The sequence below is a fragment of the Alligator mississippiensis genome, chromosome 4 (genome assembly GCF_030867095.1).
Source record: "Alligator mississippiensis isolate rAllMis1 chromosome 4, rAllMis1, whole genome shotgun sequence".
Lineage (NCBI taxonomy): Eukaryota > Metazoa > Chordata > Crocodylia > Alligatoridae > Alligator > Alligator mississippiensis.
The window spans coordinates 96,376,163-96,393,746 of NC_081827.1; the positions used below are offsets into that span (position 1 = coordinate 96,376,163).

The window sequence follows — 17,584 nt, forward strand, 5'->3', positions numbered from 1 at the left end:
TCCTCACTAGTTAAAAATGGATACAACCCCACTGAAGTCAATGAAGCTGTATACGTCTACAGTACATCAGGTGAGTCACTCCCTCATAGAGGTAGTCAATCAGCTGAGAACATCTCAACATGGTACCTCCCAACAGGTGTCATTAATTCAAATACAAAGTTTCATTTGTTTTGTTCTCAGTCTTAAATTACCATGTCCTTGTTCTTCAAAGAGAAGAAAAATGACTCTAGGCTTGAGAACCCAGAGGGACAATAAGGCCATCAATTAAAATGGGATTAAGCTTTTATTTTCACTGTATCAGCTGAAACACTGAGTTTCATTTTCCTTCAGTCTAGAGGCATTTCTGACTACTAAGTTTTCAGAACACCATGCTGAGCAAAATGGATTCAGTTTTTCTACTATTTGGATGGATACATTTACTTGTCTTCTGACAAAAAAGATCAAAACTGTAGCAAATGCAATAAAAACAATTTCTGACATGATGCTAGTTTCCTCTCCTGACACTTTGGAAAAGCAAAAATGTTTCAATATTTTTTTTACAACTTAATTCCAAAATTATTATTTTTCTAAAGGAAATAAATGACTTTTTATGGCCCTATACAATATTGCTGGTATAGGATGTCATTAATAGTGCTCCTAATTTTACGTTTTCCCGTGTTCACAACAGCAACTTTTAAACAGTAGTTAATAGTTACATTATACTCAGAAAACATATGAATTGATGTCTAGTGGATATTCTGATTTTCTATAGAGAGTTAAAAAAAATAAACAACATTTCTATTTTTCACAACAGTGAGAATCTGGAAGCTTTTCCTGACAGTCCACCAAAATTCATTGGCTTAAGTTCATCACATCATTTCCTTCTTAGATTTTCTTTTATCCCTCCAAATCAGTAGTTCTCAACCTTTTTTGCCTCAACCCCATAACTTTTCTGAATGTCCACCCAGTTGAGAATCACTGAACTAGAATCTAAATTAAAAAAAGATACAAAAGGAGGCCTTGACGCTAAAAAGGTTGAGAACAGATTTAGCTGGTGCCAGGTAAGGGTGATGGAGACAGGACCTAACACTGCTGTGTGCTGCTCTTTCCACTCTTTGCCCTCTCCCTGCAACCAGTTTGTACCTGAGGACATAAGGGCAGCCCTCACCACCAAAGCTACTCCTTCAGGATTTCGTATACTGGGTACCATCCCTGTAACCCTCTCTCACCATCCCTTGTAGTGTCAGAGGAGCAGGGGATGAGCTGGGCTATAAAGCACAGCTGTGGCCCCACAATCACCCATCCATCCACCTACAGCAGAGCGTGCTGCTGGGAGCATAAGGCAACTGGCAGAAGGATTGTCAGGGAGGAGGGGAGGGCAGCAACAGTTGCAGTCTTCAGGGTAGCAGCCACAGATGTCACTTGGGTAGCTAAGGCAGGTTCAGGGTTTCAGACAGACAGCAGGAGAGCACTTACCTTCTCTCACAGAGGCTGGGTGGTGCAGCAGCCCTAAAGGGATCTTGCAGCATGCTGGATGCAAATCCCTGCTCTAAATCATTATTTTCTTTGCTACAGGCCAGATTTGGGTAGCATTAAAAGAACCTTAAAGCTCTCCTTATTGGAAAGGTGAGAATTTTCCCAATGTAAACTAGCACAAGCTCTATGCCCCCTGAAAGAACATGAGGAGTTGGGCACATATGACATAAGCTCCATTTCAGCAATAAACAGCTGTCAGGGTATATTTCTAACAGCATTAACTTGGAACAACCCCAAGGCAGCAGTAATTATTCAAACATGGAGGTGCAGGCAAAGCCCCCTTACTGCCTAAAAAAGTCAGACGCCTTGTTTTGACTTCTTACACAAAGCATAGATCTGATCCTGCTTACACCAACTCATACAGCACATTTGTGCTTCTTTGACTTCATTTACCCATCCTAGACCACTTCGCTTTCTGTGTCATGCATCCTCACGTGCCACTTCCTCAAAAACTATTTCTCCTGGTTTTTCCCTGCTATGGTATTTATCTTTTATTACAGGATAAACTCAGTGTTAAAATCTTAGAAAGCAAGGCAGAAACAAATGACAAATTTTCCAAATTAAACAATCAAGCCTTTCTTTTCCATCAGTGCCTAATTTAAAAGCCTACTTCCTTAGTGCTGTCAGTTTTGAAGCTAGTAGGTTGCCATCCTTCTGCTTATGTGGACCCAATCTAATCCAAATAAAAAAAAGACAAAACTGCAAAGTTCAGTGAATCTACTTCACTTCTCTTTACCACAATAATCTATGCATCTATTGGGAACCAATCTTAGACTTTTTCTTTTCATGCTGCCATAAGGGGAATCCCTAGAAAGGCCACATACATTAACCCATATCCAGTCCCTAAAGTGGTAGTTGCTTATGTCCAACCCAGAAACCTCCACAATCTTCATCTTGAAGTGTGATGTTTGGCTAATTTATATAGCAGAAGTGCCATCCAACATTCATAAAAGCAGAAATTGACTTATCTCTTGACCTGAAAGCTGGGGTTGATAACAGAGATACCATGCATGAGGGCAGGTTGTTGTGAAGAAAGTTGTTTTGGAACAAGAAAAAAAAGAGGAGTAAGAGGAATAATGACATGACATGAAATGGAAAGAATTGAAACTCGCATATCAATGTGCAGACAAAAGGCTTGGACATTAATATCCAGGGCACATATTTTAAAAACACAGCATAGGATTCTTATCTTGGACTGAACAGCTACAAAAATGAGAAAATCATTTAAAAAAAATGTGTCTCAAGGCTAATTTAAAAACAGTCTTTCCTTCTTGCATAAATTTAACTGTATACTGTTAACAGCTCTGTTTATTATAGTTAAGTGATTATATAAAAAGGTAACATTAATATGTATTTGCATTGGAGATTTTTACCAAAAGGATATTTTTTCAGCATGTACAGAGTAGCCAGTCTTGAAGCTCGGAAGTTCGCTCTGACAGATCTGTAAACAGCTTTCCGAAGACCAATGAGATGCTGACTAGGATGCTGTCCAGCTTTATTAAATGGGCAAGCAGCACTGACCCTGTCAAGCAAACTTGAAAAGTAAAATGTGATACAACTGTACAGATGTCCTAAAGAATTTTTAAAAGACAGTACATCAATTCTATATTTATACTCCATTATTTCCAAAAGAAAATAATTTTTAATAATGAGCCAAGAGATATAAGTTAAGCAATGGTTTACTATGCAAATAATCCATTTATTTAAAAAAAATATATGCAACAGTGGTTGAAAACTCAGTAAAGAGCCTGATCCTGTTCCCATTTGAGTTAATGGCAAAATTCCTATGAACATCCACAGTAGACTATCAGGTGTTAGGACATGCTGTAAAGTCAATTAACTCTAATTTGAACATAAATCAGAAGTTCGCTGTAGTTTTAAATATTGCACTCATACAATTTAACATGCAAAATATTTCTTAGCTTCTAAGAATATTTTTTGCAGAAAGGATATGCTACTACACATTTCTTATTAAATAAATGTTTTTCTCCAATCATCCAGCCTGAAACTAATCTTTTTTAGCTTGATAAGTATATGTATATTTGAGTGGCAGGACAGGGATTTTATCATACAAACAACAGTTGCAGAAGTTCTTATGGCACTATCATTGCTAGGAATCCTAAGCGTGGCAGAGTTTCTGAAATGTATGCAATTACATATACTAGCATATTCTTAAACACATTTGTTCTCAAGATACACACAAGCACATTTTTGTGGAATTACTTTGTGTCACATGCTTATGGTGAACACATTGCAGCAGGGCTTTAAACAGGGGCGGGCAATTATTTTCGACGGAGGGCCACTTACCAAGTTTTGGGAAGCTGTCGAGGGCCGCGTGGGTAGCCCCACCCCTTGACAGTTGCCCCGGCCCCGGTTGCCATATTGGGACCAGAAGTCAGACTTCCTAGCCCCTGACCTTTGCCATTGGAAGTCCCTCCCCTTGCCCTGGAAGTACTCCTTTTGGAGGAAAGGTGCTGTGATCTGGAAACTATGAAAAACATACATATATGTATACACCCACTCACACACACACACAAAACATCTACTACAAACTAATTTAATTTTATATAAAAATATTATTCTACTGATTTATGTGTTTATAAAAAGTGTGTCTAGAGGTGGTTGCATAATAGCTTAAAATTTAGTCCTACTGTGTCTTTTGTGTGGTCAGCAAAGGGTATAAGAAGCAGTGTGGTTGGGAAGAGTGTGTGTGAGTTTGAGTGTGTGCATGCGTGCGGTGGGGTGTGGGTATGGTGGCTGGGTGTGTGCTCAGAGAGAGAGCCAGGGCTGGGCTGCCAGCTTCATAGTGTACAGCTCTAACACACTGCATGTGAGCTTGACACGATACAGCCAGGCAGACCCAATGCCCAGCCTCTGTTTCTATAACCCCACCCAGGGTCTCTGCCAGTCTCAGGGCACTTGCACAGGCTCCATGTTTCTACCCGCCACCACCATTCCCTACATTCCCTCCTGCAGGCTTGCCCACTGCTCCCTTCAGCCTCCCGCTTCCTGTAGTGCTTCCTGTGGCCCCTGCCGGGGCCCACAGCCTGCCGCAGCCCCACTGTGACTTCACCACCTGCTGCAGACCCACCATTCACCATGGCTCCGCCATCTGTCGGAGCCCCCCGCAGCTATGCTGCTCACTGGGGTCCACTGCGCCTGAGCTGCCGCTGCCCACTGGGTCCCGTTGGGGCCCAGCCACGGCTCTGCTGCCCACTGGGGCCCGCCTCCTGCTGTGGCTCTGCTGCCTCCTGGGGCCTGCTGCCTCTGCACTGCCCATTGGGGACCAGCTGCGGCTCTGTTGCTTGTCAGGGCCTGCTGTGCCACCTTCAGGGGCCTGCCATGGCCCCACTGGGGCTCTGCCACCTACCAGGCCTTGCTGCGGCTCTGCTGCCCACTGGCTCCTGCTGCTCAATGGGGCCCGGCTACAGCTCTGCCACCTGCTGGGGCCCACCACCTGCTACTGCTCCACCATCCACCGCAAACCCACCAACTGCCAGGGCCCACAACGTTTCTGTTGCCCACCGTGGCTCCACTGCCTCCCAGGGCCCACTGCAGCCCTGCCACCTGATGGGGCCTGGTCACGGCTCTGCCACCTGTCGGGGCTCACTGTACTGCCTGTGGGGGCCTGTTGCAGCCCCGTTCCTGCTGGGGACTACTGTGGCTCCGCTGCCCACTGTGGCTCCACCACTTGTTGTGCACCATGTGGGTCCTGCCCGCAGCTGCCACCGTGCCACTCCCTGCAGCCCCCACCGCTCCCCGCAACCACCACTTTCAGCTACTCTTACCTCATTTTCCACTCAGAGTGAGGGGGAACAGCTCCAGGGGCAGGGTCCAGAAGCCACAGAGGTTTCTGGTTGGGGGCTGAGGGAGGGAAGGGGGTGAGGGGTTGGGTGGAGCCGGGCTAGCCTTGTTGCTCAGCCATAGGCTTCCGCTGGGTCCTGTTCCCGCTGGTCACCTGTCATCTTTGACAGGAGGCCACAGGCAGATATAAATTAATTTTCTAAAATTTTCAAAGGCTCTGTGGGCCAGATAGAACAGGCTGGAGGGCCGCATCCGGCCTGCAGGCTGTATTTTGCCCACCCCAGCTTTAAATGTCACTATTAAAATTGCTATGTAAATAAACTGATGGGCAGTTGGGCAGATTTAAATATTTGTATATAAAATTAATCTGATAAAAGCAGAAGTTTACTACTTACTTGTCTTTTGTGAGTGTACAGCCTTGAATATCACTTAATGTGAAAGGCATTTATTCAAAGACATATCGAAGATACTAGCTGTAACTTCATATCATATTAAAATATACCAGTAATAGCTAAACATGTTCAAATAAAATCTCATTTAGGTGCAATATTATTATGGTAAAAATTGTAAGAGATGCAATACAAATGGCACTAGCGCCTATTTAAAATAATATTGAAAAATGTTAGTCATGTCCTGTAATATTCTCACAGAAATACTGAATTTAACATGTTATATGTTCACTCTTAGAATGTCCAAGACTATTTGCACTTAAGCGTTATCATTTATGGATGATTTCTCATGTCAGTCTTTTATACTTAAGTCCATGCACTTGAATGACTTTTAGAAAGCATATCTGGAGAAGGTGAAAAGTACAGTGGTTGTGCTTATATTAAGAAAGAAAACTCTACTGTAGGGCATCCTCTCATCACTCATACACTGAACATGCTGCCAGCACACTACAAACCTGGCTTATTTTGCAGTTTGTGACATTTGTTTCAGTGTTCGATGTTAAATATGAGCAGTTTATGTAAGTTTGATGGCTACTCCTTACTTTCTTCTTCAGAAACATCAACCCAGTCTTATTTTCTTGTTTTCTAACTAGAGGAGCAGCACCCCTCTGATCTTTATATTCTGTCAACAATCTATTAAATGTTACTGGACTATCTTGAGTATCAGGAGTAAAAGGAAAGAAGAAAAAAGATGGAGGAAGAAATCAGTACAGCACCAAAATCCATCTCGACTGTAAAGAATTGAAAAACAATGCTCTCTCACACTCACAAGCTTCATTTTAAATAGGCTCTCAGCATCTCAGGTGTATATTATCTCATATTAATAAACCTGGTTACTGCTTACCACAGGGGTGGGCAATTATTTCAGGCAGAGAGCCACTTCCCCAGTTTTGGCAGGCTGTCGAGGGCCGCATGGGTAGCCCTGCCCCTTGACAGGTGCCCCACCCCTTGACAGGTGCCCAGCCCCCTGGTCACCATCTTGGGACCAATGTCCCAGGGCCAGTACCGGCGGGGCCCAAAGCGGGGCGCAGGCTGGAAGGGGTCCAAGGAGCTTGGCTGGGCTGCACCAGCAGGGAGAAGGGGGAGCTGGCCCGGCTCCTGCCAGCTGGGACCCAGCACTCCTGCCACCCTGCTCTAGGCCCCGCCGGCACTGACCCCGGGACACCAGTGCGGGCCCCCTGTGCTCTCACTTCCTCCCTGCCCACTCACACCCAGTGCCCCCCAACCCCGCGGTACAGGCTGGGGGCAGCGAACATCCCTGACCCCCCACTTGCCAGCGGGGAAGGAGCTGGTGCTGAGCGCGGGGAAAAGTGGCCCCTTGCCCACCCTATGGCCGGCACTCCCTGCTGCAGGCGCTCGCAGCCTGAGTGGGGCTGTCCTAAGCAGGCATAGGCAGTCCCAGGCTGGCTGCAAGCGACTGCAGCACGCGGAACCGGCCACATGGCGAGCAAGGGGCCGCTCTTCCTTGCGCTCAGCACCAGCTTGCAACCCGGCCCCACTGCCAGGCTGGTAGTGGGGCTGGGTTACAAGCTGGTGCTGATCGCAGGAGGGAGGGGGAAGCAGCCCCTCGCCCACCTCATGCCTGGTGCCCCACGCTGCAGCCACTTGCAGCCGGCCTGGGGCTGCCTATGTATGCTCTGGACAGCCCCGCGTGGGCTGCGAGTGCCTGCAGCAGGGAGCGCCAGCCATGGGGCAGGTGAAGGGCTGCTTTTCTCCGTGCAGGGAAGGAGCCCAGGGAAAAGCTGAGCGTGGGGGGGAAAGCACCCCCTCCCCTGCCCTATTGCCAGCACTCCCTGCTACAGCCACTTGCACGGGGCGGGGAAGGGGCTGCTTCCCCCCCGCCCCACGCTCCTTCCCTGCCCGGGCCCCCCCTCCCCCCCAACCTTCTCCCCAGCCCCCCACTTACCACGGTTCTGGCGCCGGGCAGCCATGTGCTCCCAGGCCAGAAGCCCCAGCTCAGGCTTCTGGCTGGGGATGCGGGGCCAGGTGGTTATTGGAGCCTGCCGGGCTTCCCCTGGGTCCTACTGCCCTTGGTTCCTGTCATTTCTGACATTAATTTTCTAAATTTTTTAGGAGCCAAATAGAATGGCCTCATGGGCCAGATTCGACTCGCGGGCCATATTTTGCCCACCCCTGGCTTACCAGCACGATAGTAGTTTTCAAAAGCACTCAGTTGAGCCAATATGCACTAGACAACAATTTGAAATATGCAGGGACAAAAGCATTATCAGGAAAAAAACGAATTTACTTGGTTGTCATGTCAATAAAGACCTTGCTAAAGATCACAACATTTCACTATATATTTCTGTAATTTTTTTATTTTCCAATGGTCAGGGCAATGGAAGCATTTTCACTGGCTAGTAGGAATTCAAAGCAGTGACCTTTGGTTGAGATTCACTATCCTACAAACAAAACAAAAAAAAAACCAAACACAAACAAAAAAGATATATCCAACACCTAAATGGCTTGAAAAATTAAGGTATTGGCAGTATTTCTTATCATAATTTCTAGTTGATGTAGAATAAACCAATGCATGTGACAGTACTTAAGGGGGAAGGTTTTAATTTCTGCTTAAAAGGCAGACATGATGTTCTGGTGGAAGAGGAGGGCATGAAGTGAGAGGATATATTTACAAAATAAAAAACCCAATAGCCAAGACAATGAAAAAATGACCAAAATGTTGTCTCCAAAAGATCTTAGCACTTACTATGTGACACAGAAGTACCCCTCTATCAATTTACAGGAAGAATTTAGGGCCTGCCTGAAATCAGAGGCAAAATTACTAAGTTTCAGAAACAGAAACATGACACAGGAAGACTCTTTCCTTAACATCTGAGGTGTGACCATTAACATCTGACTTGCCTTAACTAAGCAGATTAAGAAGATTTAATGTTATTACCATAGGCCATAGGGACATATTAAGCTTCCTTCTTCCAAGGTCTATAAGCTGGGGACTATGTAACAGGTCAAAGCAAAGGCTGTGGGCAGTCAATATGACCCACACAGCCCAATATGCCGTCTCAAGCATATAAGTTTCTGGCTCTCTCAGTACAGCATTGTATACATATTAAGATGCTGAGAAAATCATTACCGAATTAGGAAATGTTTTTTGGGGTTGTTTTTTTTTTGTTTGTTTTTTTAGAAAGGGGGAGAGAGGTTACAGTTTTGCTCATTTTTGAACCATGACTTCTGTGCTCGTTTTGCATTGGCACATTTACCTTTCCCCTACCAATACAAACCCTAACATCCTCTTGAAAAGGTTACTGAACTATTTAATAAAAGGGTCATCAGATGAAAAGTCAAACTGAGGCCCATTTTATTTAATTGTGCCAGCTTTAAGATACGTAGTTAAAGAATCAGACGTTGACTATTTAATCAGTCAGGCCACAAGTTCATTTGCTGGAAATTAAAAATACAATTCAAATGTTTTTCTCAACTGTAAACTGGGCAAGTACTAACAGTAAATTCTTTTTAAGTATCTGTTTCTGAAGCTAAGATTGAATATTGCTTAACTGTATGCTGTCTCAACAAAAATATATGTAGGCTGACTTAAGACATGCTTAAACATTCCAGAAAGAGAATAAAATTTTTCTTCAGCAAAGCATAATGCAGGGATCTCATTATCTATCTTTGGGAAATTCATAATGTATTACAGGTACAAAATATGTACAGTACAGTTTCAGCTTTTCATGTTGCAGCATGTGCTCATGAGCAGAGCAGTTGATCTAGTAGAAATAGGAATAATCTCTATAAATACAGACGAAAGTCTTGCATGAACACTGGAGCACATTACCAAGTCAGAAATGTACAGAGAACCAATAAATGGAAAGGAAACAAAAAGGGTATTTTATTGGGTTTAAAAAGAAACCAACTAGATTTGTTTGGCATTATCTTCCTCTTCCCACCTGAAGTCCTATTAGCATGTATATATTTTATAACAATGTCTTGCTAGAATTTACAGAGATTAGAAACAACAGGAGGAAAGGAAAATGCATGGGCATGTGCATGCTGGCTTCTGGGTCAGTGCATATGCCAAGTATGCCATAAAATTAAATCTTGCAGGAAGTAAAATCACCAGCAGCCAATTTAATTGCAAAAGCCAAATAACTAAGAACAAGGTATCATATTCCTTAAGTGGAAAAATGGATTACCTTGGCAAATAATTCTTGGTTTAAAGCATCCGTAATGCAACACATGTGAAAAAATGTTTTAAACCTAAAAAAAGATAGATGACCATCTCCTTTGGTTATTTCTCATCATGTGACCTGAGATTGTTACATGCCAGACAAGCCAAATTAAATTTCCGAATAAACGTGTATAATAAAATACTAGTTGTTACCTGTAGTGCAGGTAAAGTTAGAAATTTCCCTGGCAATTTAAAATGTAAAAATGCATTCACCAAATACTAAAACAAAATATAAAATAAAAACAATGTGGCCTTCCATGACTGATAACTAGAGTCGCTTGGAGCTTCTTTGTTTCTCTCACTTTCCCCATTTATATCATTCTGAATGTAGGAAGAGATATTCAGCGGCACCAACCTTAGTTAAGTGCCCACCTTCCAGACTTCTTGGGCATTTGAAAATCTTCATCATAATGTACAATTTTAACATACAGCTGTTAGATATTGGACACCTGGAACGTTATAATGGCAATTATATTATTTTGTTTGTCCAAATTAAAATCTTAACTAAAACTATTTGGGTTGGTCTAATAAAAGATATCAAGTTCACCCAAGGAACCTTGTCTGCCTATGTCCTTAGACCAACATGGCTACAACCTAAACCCCTGTAACTAAAACTATAACACTTCTCAATTTTGCCTGCCAAGGGAAACAGTATTATAAAATTATTTTAATACCTAACTGGATTGAATGAATCCATATAAAAAAAAACAAACAACAAAATATAGACTCACAGGGTAAATCCTCTGGAAATAACTTCAGTCTCCTGAATGAGTCGCAGAGCTTTTCTCACAAGATTAGTGAAAGCTCGGCTGTTTGCCACTGTCTCTTCCAGCTGGAGACTGTATTTTCGCAGGGACATTTGTAGTTTCGCTGTCCTCCAAGTGCCCCACACTCGTATGAACATATAGACTGAAAGAATGAGTCCCCACACCAGCCAAAATGATGAACTCCACCAAGAAGGAAGCACAATAAATGCACTGACAAAGGCAAGCAGCAATGAGACATCCCTGAAAACAGAAAAACAGAGAAAGTGCCATCTATCATAGATTCCTGAGATTAAGCAATTGGTAAAATCATGAGGCTCTTGACTACAAGTGTTTACATGGGGCGAGATGGTCATGTTGGAGGGGAGGGACAAAATCCAGCTAGATCTAGACAGGTTACAGAGGTGGGCGGATGACAATAGGATAGAATTCAACACAGATAAGTGCAAGGTACTGCATCTAGGGAGAAGGAACCAGCAACACACCTATATGCTGGGGAACACCCTTCTTGTCAACATGGTGGCAGAAAGGGATCTTGGAGTCATTGTTGACTTCAGGATGAACATGAGCCACCAATGCGAGGAAGCAGTTAGTAAGGCTAACTGCACCTTGTGATGCATCTACAGATGCATCACAAGCAGGTCCAAGGAGGTGATTCTACCCCTTTATGTGACACTGGTCAGGCCGCAGTTGGAGTACTGCCTCCAGTTCTGGGCACCGCACTTCAAGAGGGATGTGGCTAGCATTGAGAGGGTCCACAGGAAGGCCACTTGCATGATCAAGGGGCAGCAGGGCAGGCCCTACGAAAGAGGCTAAAGGGCCTGAACCTATTCATCCTCCACAAGGCTCTGTTTCCCTGGGCACCACCTGGGGTTACTAGCAATAACAGCCACAAATTGTTAGAGAGAAGGTTCTGGCTGGGCATCAGGAGACGTTACTTTACAGTTAGGGCTGCCAGGCTCTGGAATGGGCTCCTGAGTGAGGTGGTACTCTCTCCTACCTTGGGAGTCTTCAAGAGAAGGTTGGACAGATATTTGGCTGGGGTGACATGATCCCGGCACCCGTTCTGGCCCAGGGCAGGGGGTCGGACCTGATGATCTGTTTAGGTCCCTTCTGACCCCAAGTACTATGATACTATGATTTCATTAAAGATCTTTTACATGGGCTCTGAGGACAGGTGTAAACAGGGACAAGATCACTAAATGGCAGATTTAGATTTGAGGGGTTTTTTGCACAAATTTATTTTGTCTGTAGAACTAAGAAATGTAAGTGGAAAAATAACACATCATTTTGAAGGGTTAATATTTTAAACCTGATTTAGAAATAAGTGATTGTTCAGTATTAAGAGAAAGGATGGGTGGGAATTGTAATATCTGTACTTTCAGGTTCAACAGGACAGAGGGAAGGGCATTTTTCTTTAGGTAACCAAACCCTCAAAGTAACGATAGCTTTATTGTTGCAGATTCTGACTCATTTAAACTGGACACTATACACTGAAAAGTCTTAACAAGTCCTGGATATGTAAAACATTTTATGCAACTATGACATTTTTTTTTTTAATTACATGGAGAGCAGTGTCTGAAGTCTCACTTCAAGTACATCCCAAATCAATTTTTGAATTCTGAAAAATTGCCATTTTCCTACAAAGTTTTGGCAGAAGTATGAATCTCTATTAGAAAAACACAATGTGAGCTTTTGGAATTTTGTAATATTATAAATAGTTCACGCTCCAAAATCACTTCTAAGTATTTATTAGAGCTGGCCAGAAAATGGACCTCAATTTCTGCAAAATGTTGTAAGGTTTTAGACTTTTTCTCCCAGAATGGGATGTGAGCTATAGTTCGTTTCAGAACCATGTGCTGGGAAAGTTTTGGTGTTTCCAAAAGAAATATGACCTTCAAACTCCTAGTTCCTTGGCAGTTGGGAGCCTGGAAATCCTAGGTTCACTGAAGCCCATCCAGTAAGCAGCTGACAAGCCAGAGAAGATGGGAGCCAAAAGACATGAGCTCCCCAGCATGCAGGCTGCTTATCTGCATACAAAGCAGATTTAAATTCCTTAAATTTTTTTTCCCCCCAACTATTTAAGTTGGTCTAATAAAAGATATCAGATTCACCCAAAGAACCTTGTCTGCCTATGTCCTTAGACCAACATGGCTACAACCTACACCCCTGAAACATACAAGTGTTCATTTAATTTCTACTGGGAGAAACATGCTCCTCTTAGGAGAAAGATCTTCCAGGTGTCAATTCAGATCTCCCAGGTGAGAGAAACTCTCTTGTATGCTCCTCCCCTTCCTCTCTGGCCTGGGAGGAGACTGGAACAGCAGGTCAAAGCTCCCCTCCACTGCAGTCAAGTAGGATTGGGCCCCAGCTGGGCCATTCCCACATAGATGCATCATGCCCCAGCCCCAGGCAGCTGCACCAGACCCCATGCAGTCCAGCACTGCATACTGGAAAGGATCCATGGGCCGATTCTGGCCTACAGATAGACCTGGCACTGCTTAAAGGTTGAGCACCACTGCTGTAGGGGCCTAATTTAAAATACATCATTTAACATAAAGGATTTCCTTTGACTCTTGACCAATCTTCAACCAACGCTCTCACCTAAAAAGCCTTAAAAAAAAAAATAAAAAAAAAATGGGCTTTTCAGAGTGTTCAAGGAATTAATAAGCCTAGATCTGGCAGACCAAAGGGGAGTCAAGATGCAGAAGTCAAGAACTTTAAAAAAGAATTTTTTTGTGATGTCTGTCGCACTAAGAGCAGGCTGATAGTATCCCCTGACAGTATGTGTAAGTAGTCATAGGCATTTTCTGAATTGTACCAAATATTAGGAGTTGCTAGGGAGCGTAGAGTTGGAAGGTGTCCATTTTCCTGTTGCTTGCTCTGCCCTCCAGACAGGATACTGGGGTCGAGCAGCTCAATTAGTTCCACATCCTCCTGTAGCAGAACTTCCTGTTGCAGGATAGTCCGGAGTGCATCAAGTCGAAATCCAACATCCTTACCAGAAATGGGCAAGAGAAATAAGAGGGAACAGACACTCTTTAAGATTTATTTTTTTTGAAAGAAAAACAAACACACACCTTTTTTTTCACTGCTTGCTGTTCTGCTCTTGAAGACTCCAGGATTTTAGAAACAGCTCAACTGGCTATCCCAGGCTCTTTAACTGTCTTTCCTTCTAAAACCTCTTCTGCCATCTGAATAGTCTGATTTTGCAAGATGCATTGCACTGATTTTGTGTACTGGCCTTAAACATAGAAAATGTGGCTGAATTGGAAATATGCCACAGGTAGTATTTTCACAGTAATGAGTTTAGGCACTAGAAATTATCAGAAGAGAGACTGAAGTTAAACTGCAGTCTACAATGTCTTGTTTTAATAAACAAATTAAAGAGATTTAGATGGTGATGTACACATCAGTTAGTTTTAAAAAAATGGCTGTAGACCAGCTGACAATGACAGGGTCAATATGTTGGAATCAGATTTCTTCACCCAGAGCACTGGGATGCTCCAGGAGAGAAATGCACAGCTTTTCAAAAGGGAACTTTGTCTGTAAAAAATGAAACAGCATTTTGGGTGGTCCCGGTGATTTAATGCCATTTGTACTTTCTCACCTGTAACCGGAATTTTATGACAAATCTATGTCTATACTACATACAAAAGTAACTCTAAAATTCTAATTCATACATTGGACTAACTATAATGCCACAAGTTTTACAGTTAAGGTAGTGTTCAGATACAACATAATGAAAATTTAACATCATCATGTCTCTGTCAGACTATAAATTCAAAAGGAGAAAATGTTTCTATTTTTCAGTTTCCTCAGTTAGAAACATTAACAAACCTTGAGGATTTTGTCCTTCGCATTAGTAAAAGCTTCCTAGTTTTCAAGCTAATTGGCACAATTTCTTAATGAGAGAGTGGAATTTCCAGGCATCAGGAAACTAGCTAGTCAAAGACCTTAATTCTGAAAATCAATTATACCCTCTATAGCCTAAACCAGGGGCCTACGCAGCCTTTCCCCCCAGCCACCCCACCCCCGCACCCCTGCCCTGCACTGGGTGGTATAACAGCTGTGAAAGGCCCTGCACCGACCACTGGGGGTGCTGGACAGAGCAGATGGGCAGGTGGGATCCCTATGGAGACTGGCCTGGGAGCCCCACAAGCAAGACACAATTGGCCAGGAGCAACACCCAGGAGCGAGACAGGCAAGCAGGGCTAGGGCTGGGATTGCAGGGTGGTGGCAGTGCAGGGTCAGGGCCCGGGGTGGAGCCACAATCTGCTTCCTGCATGTCCCTGCAATGGGCAACAGTTTGGTTTGGTGGTCAAGCACCAAATCAGTGAAAGAAAAACACAGCAGATCCATCACTTTTCCTTAGCCCCTTATGAACTGCTTCACCATTTGGCATTATGCAGTAGGCCAAAATGGCAAAAAAATTTAACTTGCACAGAAGTCTTCTTGTGGTTTAGTATAAAGCCACAAGTGCACTTACCTCCCACAAAAACTTGCAGTGCACAGGACATGACAAGTCTTTTTGGGTGCTTTTGCACTGCAGCTGCCACAAACAAGCTTAGGGGCCACAGCTTGTCACAAATTATAACATAATTCAAGATACAAATGTGGCATAAAGATACTGTTCAACTGCCCTCTGAGTCTGTATGCCATGCTCAGTTATGGCAAGGGGATAATGCATGACCTACATGTTTTTTCAGTTTCCATTATGGAAAAGATGTTTGCTAATCGAGAGACAAATTTGAAGACCCATTCTTGTAAATGAGAAGCAGTCATTTCTGATGTGAGAAGTGACTTTACGTCTAAAACCAGATCTAAATTGTCTGGACACAGTGTATAAGTGATATAATAGGCTGTCCTTACCTCTTTTTACAGCCAAACTTTTTACAGCCAACAAAAAAGACTGGGCAATACATTCACTTTCTTTAGCCTTTAAACAACAATTCTGGTATTTTGACACCCTCCCTTTTGTACCTAGCTAACTTGGCATTGTTTCCCCAAAATGATGTAGCTTCAAACTGTTGAGTTCAAAACATAAACTGATGATTATGTCTGCAAGGATCAAGACTGCTGACTGGCACTGAATGCAACAAAAGAGAGATCATGGAGACACCGAAGAAAGAGGGGTAGGGGACGTGATGTGAGGCCTGGTGAAGAAAAAAAATAAAATTAATTACTTACCAGTCGGTAGAGTATGTCATCTTTTTTCTTACATGGTGAAAAAGGAAACCAGCTTCTAAAGAGTTCAGCTAGTTTTGAGAGGGTGCCTTGCTAAAAAGGAATAGAAAACAACTGCAATTAAAACAACAAACACACAACAATTTCTGTATTTTCTTCTACTGCTATCTGAGTGCCAAGAACCTGAGAGTGAGTGAAAACTATCATCTGGCTGAACTGCTGTGTATGCTTAAAGGGACATCCGCTTCTGCTCACTGAAATTTTTGTCTGCATGCAGAATGGACAAAGTCTTCATTAACACTATCTTTTCAGAGTACTATAAATGTTCCGTTGTTGAAAGCAAATATAACTAGGATTAATCTGATCTAGGGGCTGAAGCTGCTGCCTGAGCCTGAAAGATCCTCTCTATCCTTGAGGTTAAAAATGAACCAAGTAGAATTAAGTAGCAAAGACCAGGGTTGGGCAATTATTTTGGCTGGATGGCTGCTTAATGAGCTTTAATGAGCTCTCAAGGGCCACAAGGGTAGCCCCGCTCCTTGAGAGGTGCCCCACCTCCAATCACCATCCTGGGACTGGATGTCCTGCCCTAACCCCTGATCTTTGTCACCAGAAGTCCTTCCCCTATCCCCAAAAAGTACTCCTTTTGGGAGATGGGTTTGCCATCTTGGAACTGGAAAAAGAACAAATCATATAATAAAAATCAAATAACTGCTATAACGTATTTTAAATTTATTTTTAAAAATACTTTTGTCATGACTGTGTTTTTGCATAGGGTATATAAAGGCAATTGCATAATCGCTCAAAATAAAGTCTCACTGTTGTATATTGTGTGGGTGGAGCATGTGGGGTATGGAGGTAGGATTCGTGAGTGGGTATGTGCGCTGGTGGGTGTGGGTGTGTGTGTATGTGGGGGAAAGTGTGGACGTGTATGTGGGGGATGTGTGGGGGGTACAGGGCCCTCCCCCACATCACACACAGTCCCTGCCACCAGTGGCAGCAGCAGACAGTGGGCCCTTGGAGCATTCACAGCCCATACCAGACAGAGCCCCGCAGAGGCACGCAGCTCTGTTTGAGCCCTGGGACCTGCACATGGTGTCAGGGACGAGTCTGGTTCCATCGCATGGGGCTCCCTGGGGCTCCTATGCAGCTCCCAGGACTTAGCTGGAGCCGCATGCCGCTGAGGGAGTCCCACACAATGGAGCTGGCGGCCTGGCCCCACTCCCTGATGCCACATGCAGCTCCCAGGAATTGGTAGGGCCAAGCTGCCCCAGGTCCACTGTGCAGAGGGCTTCCCACCACTCCCAGTCGAGTCCTACGTGATGGAGCTGGGCTGGCCCTGCACTCCCGGGCCCAGGCCCTGTGCTTTTGCCACCCCAGGGTCTGCACTCCCACCACCCCTCCCCGAGCTCCTGCCCAGCTGCAGCTTCCCCCACCATCTGCTGCCCAGAGCACTGCAGCAGGGACAAGAGGAGGAGCCACTGAGGGCCAGGGGAGCTGAGCAGTTTCCTGGGTGGCTGCAGCAGCAGCATCCTGCCTGGAAGCTATGCACGCTGGCTGGGACTGAGGCTGGGTTTGGGGCCCTCCCGTGGGCAAGGATGGGAGTGTAGCCTGCTGTCCTGGCAGGAATGGGTGGAGCTTAACTCCATGAGGAGTACAGCAGGGGCAGTTACAGCCTGAGT

At 44.2% G+C, this 17,584-nt stretch overlaps 1 protein-coding gene across 4 annotated transcripts in view; it reads right to left on the bottom strand.

Annotated features, from left to right (window-relative positions):
- VEZT (vezatin, adherens junctions transmembrane protein) overlaps positions 1-17,584 on the bottom strand; it is a 126,882-nt gene that overhangs the window by 66,992 nt on the left and 42,306 nt on the right. For 3 of the 4 annotated variants that reach the window (XM_019489264.2, XM_014606725.3, XM_059726352.1), the window contains exons 3-6: positions 15,909-15,998; positions 13,540-13,715; positions 10,686-10,961; positions 2,900-3,049 (exon numbers count right to left, since the gene is read on the bottom strand). In XM_019489264.2, the coding sequence (XP_019344809.1) occupies positions 2,900-3,049; positions 10,686-10,961; positions 13,540-13,715; positions 15,909-15,998 (692 nt within the window). The remainder of the gene's footprint in view (positions 1-2,899; positions 3,050-10,685; positions 10,962-13,539; positions 13,716-15,908; positions 15,999-17,584) is intronic. The other variant, XM_006273628.4, reaches the window with a different exon arrangement.